This window comes from Patiria miniata, unplaced genomic scaffold, assembly GCF_015706575.1.
Source record: "Patiria miniata isolate m_02_andy unplaced genomic scaffold, ASM1570657v1 HiC_scaffold_25, whole genome shotgun sequence".
NCBI lineage: Eukaryota > Metazoa > Echinodermata > Asteroidea > Valvatida > Asterinidae > Patiria > Patiria miniata.
The window spans coordinates 9,355,327-9,369,326 of NW_024037064.1; the positions used below are offsets into that span (position 1 = coordinate 9,355,327).

Genomic DNA, 14,000 nt, shown 5'->3' on the forward strand with positions numbered 1-14,000 from the left:
CAACGAGCACCTGTGCATTTCCTTTCTTGACCTTTTGTCATTGTCGTATTACCGACGATCCAAAGGTCGATCTGATTGACCAAGAAAAACATGACACAAAACAACCGAGGACGTGTTCGGATCATTGGGATTATTTTCACATGTTTAAGTGATAACCTTAGGTCATTCATCGGCATCATTACTGCACGACGTCAATACTCACCATTGACCTCTAGGTTAAGTGCCTTGGATGGCAACGGTTCCTGTGACTCGGCGGTGCTAGCCACGCACCTCACCTCCTGGCCGTGATTGGCTCTGCTGGGCGTGAATGACCACGTGTCTGAGGTATTGACCAATCCAATGTCCTTCCCGAAATGTGGATCAGCTGTTCTTTGCAGGTTGCCATTCAAGAACCACCCAATGGCAACAGCTGGTCTGGTACCCTGTACTTCACATCGAAGACTGCTAGGCGATCCCTGGTCAACAACAAAAGTATTCACCAGACTGGTCCCACTGGCATCGTATAACGAGATAGAAGAAGATCGAGGTGGTACTGTGGAAAAGAAATAAAACATAGATAAAGGTTCTGAAGTCATTAAAGAAAAACAATTGAGTCAGTGTACTGATTTATACATGATTCATTATAAAGCTTCACCTCTCCTTTTTCCTGTTTAAATAAAGTTTGCAATTGAGGCCGTTTGTTTGGAATGCGACTTTGATAGGAGAGAGTGTAACATGATCAGGTAAGGTTTTCAATAGGCCTTTTTCATACCCTTTATGTCCAGCACCACGCCAGTGCTGATGCCCACATGACCTTCCCTGTTAGTGGCACGGCAAAGCAATTCCTGTCCATGGTCAGCCCATGAGGGCGCCATTCTGACGTGGCTGGCACTGGTGAGGAAACCGCTGTTGCTCGTGACTTCACTGCTGTTACTAAACTCTTGATTGGCCACAGTCCATGTGAACGATGCTCTCGGGTTGATGTCAGGCACCACGCAAGTGAACCGATGATCCACTCCTTCGATCAAGTACGCAGTGTCATTAGACGAGTAGGTTCCACTTGAGTCAAACAAGAAAATCTCTTTTGGGAGGACTGAATTTAAAAAAAGAGAAAAAATATGTCACTGACGTTCACTTCCAATTATAAGCTGTAACCTGATGACTAAAATAATCCATGGTAGTATCGAGGACTTTCTAACTGCGCATGTGCATTGACCCATGGAATACGCTAGGGGTCAAAAAGAATAACACAAGCACTAAATAGATACCGAAAATATCTTTCAACCGTATCACAGATATTCAAATATCTTCTTATATCGTCTTGGCGCAAAGAACTGTTTACAGATACGAGGTATTTTACCCGACTACAAAGAGGGAGAATGCTCGAACTAGCGATTGTTTAGTTCATGTCGACAATCGTGCTCATTCTGGCTTACCTTGAACATTGAGGGAAACAGTCACAAACGGGAATGGGCGAGATGCCTCTGCTGTACTAGCCGCACACATGACTACTTGCCGGTGGTGCTTTGTTTCCGGAGTCAACGTCCAGGTCCCAGAAGTGTTGACAAGGCCGTTGCTTCGGCCTTCTGCAGGGCTGACTGTACTCTCGAGGACCCCGTTCAGGAACCACTCAATAGTCGCTGCTGGTCTAGTGTCCTGTACCACGCACGTGAAAGTGCCTGGGCTGCCTTCATCGACATCCACTGAGGTTCCTAGTAGGAATCCATCAAGGTCCAGGAGAAAAACAGACGATTCTTTTGGAGGCACTATAAGAAGTAACACGATACGGAAAGTGATTAAAAAGGACAAAGGTGCAGTTTTTGGCACATATATAAGAGCCGGTACCAAACTGAAGCAAAAACAAACACTTGGTTCTTGAAACATCTTCTAATAAACGAAGGTGAGGATTAAGCCTGAACTCCGATGCCAGATGAAGACACGGCGTAATAAACATCTGTGGGTGTAATGCGTTCTATGACCAACCTTTGACATCAAGCGTCACGCTGACGTTCAAACCAGGGTAGCCAGGCTTGTTGAAAGCATGACATTGCAGTAACTCTCCCTGGTTGTTCCAAGTAGGAGACACCGTGACGGTGCTGCTGCTGTTGGTCAGTCCGTCAGATCCCACGATGTCTTTGGTGACATTTGATGTGATGCCCTGACTCCCCAAGGTCCATGTCATAGATGCTGCTGGGTCGATGCCCGGAACCTCACATGTGAATTCATGCTCCACTCCAGCGATCAGATACGACGTCCCGTTGACGAAGGAGGTGTTCCCAGCCCAGTCGTACAGAGATATAACCGTTGGTAGAACTAAGTATTCGATAACGAAAAGCTTTGGTAATCAACAATACTGTATGATTAACCGAGAATGCATTCAGTGAAAGAAGTTTCCCAGATCACGGTTTTTGACTAAGAGGATGGAGGACTAGGGTGATCGGACGAGTCCGTCTCAGCCTTGGCCGAGCCACTGAAATTGTGCAAACTGTCAACTTTAGTTCCTCGAAAAAGAGAGTGGATAGCAACAAATAAAGCAAGATGACCAGCTAGTTTGATTTCTTGTCATGTGACTGGTATTGAATGCTTTTATTGAAGTGTCATTTACTACCTGTTATTACGGACAATTGAGTGAGTGTGAACCCCGTTCTCCCATGTTACTCTCTGTCAAAAAAATACCAAAGTCGATCGAGACATTTGAAACAAGATATACGGCTGAGGGGAACCCCAAACTCTCAGGGATTCTTTGCACGTTTCTCGGGAAATGAGTGAGGTGCAAATAGTCTAGAGTGTGCGTAGCGTGTAGGGACGCTAGGTTTTTCATCAAGTAACTGTTGACAGCACGTTCTGGCTCAGGAAGCTTTGACTGGAGAGTTTCATGTACCGTATGCGTTAAGGCAGAGTTAGAGGGCAATCGCCAACTATCTCAACGCTTAGGAAGACTTAAGTAACTTACTCTGCATTCATTGGCGCTTAAATAAAATAACAAAACTCAGAATATGCAATACCTCCAACACAAACGTTTTTCTCCGAGATTCAAGAAGGCCCGAGGTTCTCACATTTCTTTATAGGCCAGGCCAAACTGGCATTTTCTTTCCCATCCCTTAAATTACATACCGTTGACATTGAGTGCAGTGGTCACAGATGGCAGTGGCTCCTGCGACTCGGGTGTCCCTGCCATGCACCTCAACTGCTGACCGTGTATTGATCTGTTAGGAGCGAATGTCCAACTGTCTGAAGTATCCACTAAATCATCGCCTATACCGGAGGGAGGAATGAAGGTCCTTTGCAAAGCGTCACCAATGAACCACATGATGGTTGCGGCCGGTCTGGTTCCCTGCACCTCGCAGGTGAAGTTATATGATGTGCCTTGGTCAACAGCTGCGGTTTGGCCGAGTCTGGTTCCCTCGGGATCGTAGATTGACAGGGACGATTGCGTTGGCGGGACTTCAAAAAACATGATCATTAAAAATATATTTAAATGACACTCGCTTTTCTCTCATCAGCACAACACATATAAACCCTCATGTTTTTCTAACGTTTTTAAGGCATAACAGGGAATAATGTATATATTCTTTCGACAAGCATTGCACAGTTTGAGCAAGGCCGATTTCTGAAGAGTATTATAGTAGCATTAAGTTTCCAGAGAATTAAAGCCACATCTACAGAAGTCCATAACAAAGTCAATAACAAGTCAACCACAAGTCAATCATAAGTCAGCCACAGTTAGTCCAGACCAAGTCCAATTAAATTCCATTTCAGTGATCGATCATTCCTTTGTTATTTGTTACATCCTTTTACTTGCTGCCTGCTTGTGATATAATTATATTACGTTTTTGTTCAATCGTCTACATCGTCTTGTGTTTGGCTTCGCATCAGCGTCCAGAATCACAGAGAAGCCTATCCAACATAACATGGCAACATACAGCAACATTTGGCCACATCTTATACATTTTAAAGTGCATTGGAGGAGAGCATGTACCGTTAAGGGCAAGCAAAATGGGCATGAGTCCCTAAGGGCATGAATATCTCATAAGGTGGAGACTAAAGCGAAGTTTCTAAAACCTCCGTAATTTGTTTTGCATAGAAGCTGCTTCTACGTACCTTTTACATCTATGGTCGAGCTAACGCTAACACCGGGGAAACTTTCGTAGTTTGAGGCCAAGCACCGCAGGTTTTTCCCCTGGTAGGCCCAAGAAGGGGTAAGGGTAATAACACTGATGCTTGTAATGAGCCCGTCACCATCGGAAGTATCGTTGCTGCTGTCCTCTGTGAGATCCATGCCGCCAAGGGTCCAGTTGAAGTCTGCGCCTGGCTTGATGCCGGGAACCACGCAAGTGAACTGATGCTCTACTCCGGCCACCAAGTAATATGTTGTATTGTTGGTAGTTGAGTTCTCATTCGCATCCCACAGCTCAATGGTGCTTGGTAGTACTTGGTAAAACAAAAAAAGAAGAAAATAAATAATTTTTACAGTTAACATTTGCAACTATGATTAAGCAGAGACCTCAACCCACATCCGTCGAGTTCATCCCCGAAAATTAATTGCAAAATTTGTTTTTTGAAACTTCCAATTGAAAGTCATTCCATTGATTCCATAAAGTTCTCCAATTTGAAATTTTCGCAAGAGATACTTATCATTACACCGTGAAGGCACGTGCCAATGCGATTTGGTTGTACAAAAGACGCAATGTGTTCTCTATGCGCACAAGCCAATGCATTTCTAAAATCTCTTTTTCTCCTCCCTAATGGGGCATTTTGTACACAGTCAATACCTTGCACAGAAAATGCATTTAGTTGAGAAAATGACGTACCATCGACGTCAAGCGTGGTCCTCACGTATGGATATGGTTCCTGTGACACCGTGTTGCTGGCAACGCACTTCACCTCTTGACCCTGATTGGCTCGGCTGGGTGTGAGTGTCCAAGTGTCACTGGTGTCCACCAAGCTGTACTCCCCTCTGCTGGGTGCGTAAGCAGTTTCACTCAGGGCGCCATCAAGGTACCAGCGGATTTTTGCCGCAGGACTGGTGTCCTGGACGTCACACGTGAACGTGAAGGGCGCCCCCTCCAGTACGGTGACCACACCCAACAGTCTGGTTCCACTTGAATCTCGCAGGGAAAGAGACGACGTCACTGGGGGTGCTAGACAACAATAGTTTTAAGATCATACAAGATATATGGAAATAATTGAAATCTATATCAAGGCAGCCACGGCAGTTCATACTCCCTCAATACTTAAAACAGTCATTTCTAATTACGAAAGACATCAAAACCAATGTTAAGCAAAACCTGGAATAAATGATTAACTTTTTAATATATTTGGTATCGCCTTCACTAACGATTGTGCGCTAATGAATTTTGACAGTCGATACAACTAGGTATCATTATTAACTCAAGGCAACTCAGCTGGGTGTGTTTTGAAAAGGAATGATTAAATGCAGAAAAAAACATATTTATATTTAATTTTTGTGTAAGAGAAAATTGTAACAGGTGACCAAGTGAAAAAACAAAGTCTCAAACGCTTACATTGTTTTAAAATCCACGAGAAACCCTGTAATTTGGTTCGTTTGAAAAATGGACGATGAAACAAATTGGTTGATTTCGTTTCTGTTTTCATCAGGTTGGAGTTGAGCACCGAGTGTACGTTCACTGATTCATGGCGTTAAGAATCCTCTTGTGCATTTTCCACAATGATCCGTCCATTGATCTGAGTGTAAGTAGAGTGAGACATGTGATTTTCATACTTGGTTTTGGGATGCTGCTAGCCCAGAGACTAAACCCTCTCTCTGTCACGCTGCCATCTGAGCTGAAGGATAGTTGAAGGTTGCTTCCTGTAGACACCACATCGCCTGGACGAGAAGACCCGCTGAAACTCCACTCTTGACTAGTTGAGGTGTCGACAATCCGCAGATGGTCGCAGCACGACTCGGTGTCGAAACTTGAGAAGCTGATGCGAATCCGCCGGCTGCTGGCCGTTGTAACAGTCCAGGTGCGGTACTCATTGTCCCCGTAGTGCCACAAGTAAACGTGTGTTCTCCCACCAGCGCCGATGTATGTACCGGTAGACACTGCATGGACATGGGAAACTTGAGTTACTCAGAACACAGCATCACTATTTCAGACTTGACCATTAAACATATCCGACTATTTGGGCCGATTTTATTCCTGCCTAACTTTATTAAGCATTTGGCTGTTCAGACTGACATAAAACATTTTAAATTCTGGATTCGTGTTTGGCTTTGGCAGGCTTTAGAAGTGCTAGAAGGAGTATAGTTAGGGTTAGGAGTTTAGAAAAAGTAGGAGGAGGAGTAGAAGCAGGAGATAGAAGTAGCAGCAGGAGATAGGAGGAGTAGCAGTAGGAGATAAGAGGAGTAGCAGCAGGAAATAGGAGGAGTAGCAGCAGGAGACAAGAGGAGTAGCAGCAGGAGACAGGAGTAGCAGCAGGAGATAGGAGTAGCAGCAGGAGACAGGATGAGTAGCAGCAGGAGATAGGAGTAGCAGTAGGAGATAGGAAGAGTATTAACAGCAGGAGACAGGAGGAGTAGCAGCAGAAGATATGAGGAGTTGCAGCAGGAGAAAGGAGGTGTTTCAGCAGGAGATAGGAGTAGCAGCAGCAGGAGATAGGAGGAGTAGCAGCAGAGGATTGGAGGAGTAGCAGCAGGAAATAGGAGTAGCAGCAGGAGATAGGAGGAGTAGTAGCAGGATATAGGAGCTGCAGCAAGAGATAGGAGGAGTAGCAGCAGGAGATATGAGGAGTTGCAGCAGGAGAAAGGAGGTGTTTCAGCAGGAGATAGGAGTAGCAGCAGCAGGAGATAGGAGGAGTAGCAGCAGAGGATTGGAGGAGTAGCAGCAGGAAATAGGAGGAGTAGCAGCAGGAGATAGGAGGAGTAGTAACAGGAGATAGGAGCTGCAGTAGGAGATAGGAGGAGTAGCAGCAGGAGATAGGAGTATGGGTTGCTACACAAATTGGAATGGCAGCAGGAAGGTGTAATGGTTACAGCAGGAAGGGTGTAATGGTTACAGAAGGAAAAGCAGAAGCAGTTGGAGGAGTAGGAGTAATTGTTAGAGTGGAACAGAAAAAAACGGAAGATGTACAATGCTGTAGGAGTAGCAGCAGGAATGGGAAGTGTATCCGTTCGAAAATGTGCCGTAATGAACAGGGCCTCCTATTGTCCGAAAGTGACCATGATTGTCCGCTTTGAACAACGCCCCTAACTAGGAAGATGATGTTCGCCGACATTTTCAAGTTGATTTCGCTGAGGCCGGGTGACTGGGGAAAAATCCTCAAACCTTTTGGCATGAATGTTGTGTCGTCCAATTTGTTGGCAACACCCCCCCCCCCCATTCAAAGTGGTCTAGCGACGCTACTGGTATCGGTAAGTCATACAGCTACTGGTCCTGCTACTTTCTACTTCCACTTCTGCAGCTGCTACTCCTTCCACTTAAAATCCTAATTCTACTTGTATTCGTGCTCCTTCACACCTACTCGTACGCGTTTTTATATTACTTTGTTACTCCAACTCCAACTTCAACTCCTACTGTATTACCATTTGTTCTCCTGGCCCTTCTCTTACTATCCCTATTCCTACACATCCTGCTTCACTACTTCTACATTTACCATTACGCCTTCTATACCCTACTACTCATATCACTTCTCTACTCCAATTACTAATATCACCCTGCGTCTTTACCCAGTCCTACTCGTACTTTAGTATAGTACTCCTCGTATTACTCCTTCTCTAACTTCTATCCCATCATTCTTTTACACCTACTTCTAATTCTACTCCTGTTTTTATTGCTATAATGTTTCTCATATTTCTATTATGCACGTCTTATACTTTTAAACTACTCATACTATAAGGCAAATGACAAGGGAGCAGTGTTCTAAAAGAATCGTACTATTATTGTTCAGTGTTTTTGTCAAGGTATTTGTTGCTGATTTATAAAAATACAAATATACGAAAAATCAAATTCATGTTATCTACACTCCGCCTAAGTTCTCTATCCGTTCAATGGACTGGTTTCATGTTTAAGATTAAAGGGAGGAAATTAAAAAATAGTGCTAGAGATACTTTGCGTTTGAAGCATAAGAAAAATACCACACGTTGGTTCGGCGATTGCAGTATACAGGGTGTATAAAACAAAGCAAAGCCAGATGTAAAAAATCTAGTAAGTATTTTCAAATAAGTTAAAGATCATGGGAAACACAAATGTGTCCTCATTCCAATCATACCTTCATTGTTTGTCTGTGGCCACGGATGACTTGGCATTCATTGTTACTCTGTCAAGGGTCAAAATCTTTACTGGGCCAAGTTTAAACTGGCTGAGACATCCTTTTCTTTAAAACAATTTATTCAATTTTTAAACAGTGATTTCAACCACTCTTTTTGTTGAAGTTAACCCCTCATGGCCCAGTACCTTCAACGTTGCCACCACCTCTTTCCACACAAAACTTTGCACGAAGTCTAGTCCATATCAACCTTTGCATAACAAACCAGCACGCAGATATTAGCCAGGTAAAACCTGGCCCAATACAGCTTCTGACCCCTGACAGAATAACAACGAATGTTCAGTCAGCCTTGGCCACAGATACACAGTCAAGGCATTATTGGAAAGAGGACACATTGGCGTTTCACATGATCTTTAACTTATTTTAAAATATTTATCACATTTTATAAATGTACATTTACATCTGGGTTTCCTATTTTTTGATACAACATAAGTGTACATGTATGTAGCGTAATAAAATATTACTATTGCTAAAACATACAAAAAATAACAGACGCCCAAAACAAAAAACAAACAAACAAACACCCCAACAAACAAAAACCTAACAAACAAACAACCCGATAAATACAAATCCCAAAACAAGCAAAAACTCAACAAAATCACAAAAGAAAGAATCAAACTCGTGCATCTTGTTTACGTGCAGTAGCAATGAATGCCAAAGAACTAGTACTCAAGCACATACCGTGATAGCACGTACGGCAACACATATTTTGCTGCACTGCAAACATTTTAAGTTCTGCTTTAGTTGTGGACAGTACATGGATCAACATTACAAAAACACATGTCACAGTTTATCTGTTCCCCTACAAACATATTATCAAGACTTGACTTGGGACCGTATGTAATTCATTACAATATGAAACGATGATTAAATTCTTACCTTCAGTCATACAAAGTAGCCACGCCACAATGCAGCAAAACTGACAGGCCGACCCCATGTTGTTATTTACCGTAGTCTGTAGAATATATGCTCAGTATGTTTTTTATATCAATATTTTCTTCCGGAACAGAAGCAGTAGTATATTTCCTTGGTAGGAAATGCCTGATCATTAAAGCACATGACCCTTACTGTAGTAGCTTACACTATACATTACCAACAATAGAGCATTGAACTTGACCTGATAAACCTTTTTTTGAATTCAGACCAGTAAGGAAGTGGAGAAAGATTGAAGTAAGTGAAGTCCAACGGAAGAGGAAAGTTTGTGGTTAGAAGTATCAGCTGAATGACAATTACGCTGAATGGAAATCAAGTCGAGAGTTAAATCTCAGAATCGGGAAAAACCGTCGGTATATTGAGAATGATGTTTTTCGATTTTGTAAAAACTAATACATTTTTTTGTAAAATACAGTTACTCTTTTCTGTACGAGGAATCAAAATATTTTAGCTTTCAATGTAATGTTTTGTTAAACATTCAGACAATAATACAATGCAGGCTTTGGTAATCAAGTGGGGTATGTGGCTGATTAGGAGTGCAAATTAATGGAAACCTGGGTAGGTAAAAACAAAAACGAAATGGTGAAAGGAGATTATAACACACTTGCAAGTTTGTATACATTACAGGAGAGGAACACCATGATCCATTCACCTCCATTGGAATCTACTGGAAAATACACAGTCTGATCTTTGGGTATCCATATATCTGTAGAAAAGGATGGGTATATTACGACACACTTCCTCGTCAGGGTTTTGGCCTTTACCCAGTTTCTGCTCATCTAGGCTGTTTGTTGCAAAACTTAACCTCGGCTGAAGTCCAGTCGATCAATTGTTAAATAGATGGACTGTCCGCGCTCATTCACCTACGCAATTTTTTATTTTGAATGTTTTGTTTCAAATGGAAAATTCGTTTTATTTTCTGTTTTGGGTTTCTGCAACCCTACAATAAAATAGTGTCTGTACCTCGAATGCACCCCCTAAAAGTAGACCTAAAGTTGTTCTTGGGCCATATTTATACCCTTAATTTAGAACTTGTTAAGTAAATAGCCCCAAAAATAAGTATAGGTGGCTACTTTTCGTATGGAATCTCAGTCAAATGTTTGCCAGAGCTCTAAAATAGCTTGGATTAATCTCCTACATCTTTGAAAGCCAACACAATTAGTCGGTGACTTGAAAATAGTGTGTGGTACCTAGACCCTCAGATAAACAATGCATGTAAATCACCGAGGCTTGCAGACTTGAATGCTGACCAACAAAGGACAGCTTCGATGCTATACAAAACCCCTAAACCTCCTCGTGGTATGCTTATCAAGGTAACACCCGCAAAATATGTTCAGAAGTCGGTTCACCAGGAAGGAAAACAAGATCGGGGATTCTGATGAGGAAATAAGCTGTAAACTTGTATGCCATATCCTCATGACCCTTTCAAAAGAACGTGAAATTCAACAACAACAAAACCCACAAACAAGATAAATGGGTTGGCTTGACAATCTATCTGGCGGTAATTTATTCGCAGATACTTCTTTGTAGTTGGAATGAAGCTGATTTCAATCTGCAGTATAACAAGAAAATAGCGACTATATATCCATTTAGTTCCAGGGAACCACGAAACTGGTGTTTGAGCCTTTAGTCTTCTTTTTACCTGACTGACTGACTCACTCATTGTATGACTGTTGGTTTAAATGATAGGATTAAATAGGATTACCCCATAACGCCAATGAGGGGGTTAAACCGTCCCGTTGTATCAGCCACATCCTTCCACTGAATAGCCATTCTGAATCGATTAAGCAGCTTATGTGTGCTCTGGGACCGGAATTACTAGATCTCCCTTGACTTTTTGAACTCGTATTTTGAAAGAGCCTACTTTGACACACACAAAAAGCAGGTGGCATTTCTTTTTCTTATCTAAAACTTAAGCAGTGTACTGTTTGAAAAGATAATTAAACTCAAGAATCACAGCAGGAAGGGAATATGCAACACGAAACTTGACAACGGATATTCTGGATAAATGTGACACAGCGACGTGATAAAAATGATTCAATACAGGCATGCGAATTCAAGCCTGCTGACAAAATCCGGCTTTTACACTTTATGAAGCAAACAGCCTCAAAACAGTGGCTAATTGGACGAGTTACAATATTTGCAAAATAAAAACACGTCGTGAATTCTCCGTCCAAGATAGCGAAACCGATCATAAGTTTGTTGCACAACTGTGCAACAAATTTGTTGCAAAAATCCTATGCATGACGTAATCTACACCCTGTTTCATAAAATCGGCCGATGCTCTTATTCCTACCTCTACTCACACTCCTCTACCTACTCCTCTTCTTACTTATTTTTCTACTCCCAATCCAACTCCTATTACAAATTTGGTGTTTATATCACGCCTTAAACCTAGGGTTTCAAAGCGTTCACGTTATCCCCGTTCATCAGGAAAGAGACCATTTTTCTGTAGTAGCTCCAGATCAGCGCAATTTGGTCTCTACCTTCATATTTACCCATTTTTACTACTGGGTAGAGGGAGGTAATCCAGTGGCGCACCCGGAGGGGGGGGGGGAGCCTCGTGGGGCTTGAGCCCCCCACCCAGAGGTTGTAATTTTTTTTTTTTTTGGGGGGGGTAATTTTTTATTAATCCCACGATTTTACTTTAATGTCATGTATGTGGCCTATTTTCGAGTAGTATAATAAGGGTGTACAGTGGCACCACCGACGTCAAAATAGTCCGCCCCCCCCAAAAAAATGAGCCCCCCCCAAAAAAAAAACCAAATCCTGTGTGCGCCACTGAGGCAATCGAGGTAAAGTGTCTTGCCCACGAATACAAGCACCATGTTCTTCGCCAGGGTTCGAACCCATGTACCACGGCACATGAATCCAACACCGTAACCAGTGAACGACAGGGCTCCACAATTCCTGTTCATATTCCTAATCATGCACCAGTATGTTCTTATTCTTACTCATATTCCTACTCCTATTCCTAATGTGTATACTCCTATTTCTAATGTGTATCATTTTTTATGTAATGCCCCCTCGAAGAGGCTGGTCCTGGAGAGAGCTCAATATAAACTTAATACATTTTTATTATTATTCCTACTCCTACCCCCACACCCATTTTCTTATTCTTACTTCTATTCATACCCCAACATAATCCTTCTCCTCTTCTCACTTATCAGCAATCATTTTAATTAGCACACCCTAGGGTTACTAACTTGTAATTTATGAAGATTAAATTTTTATTTAAAAATAGCTTGTGACCTTGGAAAAAAATAATGTGAAGTGTTTAGAAATACTAAAAAAATGTGTACACTCTTACCTTGAAGGAAACAAAGTAGCCATATCACAAAGCAGCACAACCGGGAGTCTGAGTCCATCCTGTTTCGCATACCGTAGGCTGCACGACTGCCCCTCGTGTTACCCAATATGCTTTTTATATATTTTATTTTCCTTCTGAACCAGAAACAGTTTATAGTGTATTGCCTCAGCAGGAAACACCCCACCATTAAAGCACGTGATCTAGTATTCTTTCCTTCATTTCCACAGGATAACATTGAACCTGACCTAATAAACTTTCTAAAGTCTCTAAAGAACAATAACATGCATGAAAACAGTCAAACGGAAAAAAAAACAGTGACTGAAAAAAGTGACCGAAATAAATGTATGGTGTATGAGAATTTAGTCGGTCTGTGTAAAATCCTACATGTTGTGAAAAAGGTTTGCGGTTGGGATTGGAATCATTTGCCTGGCTATCAGTCATCATGGTAAGTCCTCAGTTGCATGACCAATGGCGAATTACAAACCACACCAGTCTTTTTTTTCACAACAGGCAACATTTTACACAGCTTACATAACACAACAATGAAATTGGTTAACTTGGTCACAGTGTACAAAACTATTTTTGTGATCAATTGACCATTGTGCAGTGATGCATGACTGAAATATAATGAAACTGAACATTTTCAAAGTTGACTTAATGGTTTTGTAGTTGTTTCTTAAATAGTCAGCTGGACACTTTTTCGGGTCATACTGTACAATTCAATTTTGCACTCGCCTAGGGAGTTAGAGCTGGTCCCAGAGGGGCCAGCCTTTAGTCCTCTTTGTACATGACTGACTCAATCACTCACTGTACGATTGTTGGTTAAGATGATATGATGAAACAGGAAATTACCCCATAACGTCAACGAATGAGTTAAACCGTCCCGTTGTATCAGCCACATCCTTCCACTGAATAGCCATTCTGAATCGATTGAGCAGCTTATGTGTGCTCTGAGACCGGAATTACTAGATCTCCCATGACTGTTTGAACACTTATTTTTGGAAGAGCCTACTCTGACACACACAAAAAGCAGGTGGCATTTCTTTTTCTTATCTAAAACTTAAGCAGTGTACTGTTTGAAAAGATAATTAAACTCAAGAATCACAGCAGGAAGCGAATATGCAACACGAAACTTGGCAACGGATATTCTGGATAAATATGACACAACCACATGAAAAAATGATTCAATACAGGCATGCAAATTCAAGCGTGCTGACAAAATCTGACCATGAAGCAAACAGCCTCAAAACAATGGCTAATTGGACGAGTTAAAATATTTGCAAAATAAAAACATGTAGTAAAAAAAAAAGATTTCTTCGTTGCGACATAAAAACATGTAGTTAAAACCCCCCAGATTTCTTCGTTGCTTGCATGTATAGCCCACACGGCAACACTATTCAATTTAAAACTGCATTACAGAAAGTAAATTAATGTTCTAAAGGTTTTTTATGTGTTTAAAAATAAAAACTTTAAAAACAATTTGTGTTTA

The 14,000-nt window shown here is 41.8% G+C and overlaps 1 protein-coding gene across 1 annotated transcript in view; it reads right to left on the reverse strand.

Annotated features, from left to right (window-relative positions):
- LOC119733006 (hemicentin-1-like) overlaps positions 1-10,974 on the reverse strand; it is a 37,533-nt gene extending 26,559 nt beyond the window's left edge. The window contains exons 1-10 of the mRNA XM_038206587.1: positions 10,907-10,974; positions 6,409-6,935; positions 5,723-6,046; positions 4,791-5,120; positions 4,081-4,410; positions 3,094-3,423; positions 1,963-2,292; positions 1,416-1,745; positions 752-1,072; positions 203-532 (exon numbers count right to left, since the gene is read on the reverse strand). Coding sequence (XP_038062515.1) covers positions 203-532; positions 752-1,072; positions 1,416-1,745; positions 1,963-2,292; positions 3,094-3,423; positions 4,081-4,410; positions 4,791-5,120; positions 5,723-6,046; positions 6,409-6,935; positions 10,907-10,974 — 3,220 coding nt within the window. The remainder of the gene's footprint in view (positions 1-202; positions 533-751; positions 1,073-1,415; positions 1,746-1,962; positions 2,293-3,093; positions 3,424-4,080; positions 4,411-4,790; positions 5,121-5,722; positions 6,047-6,408; positions 6,936-10,906) is intronic.
- Positions 10,975-14,000: the final 3,026 nt, after the last annotated feature.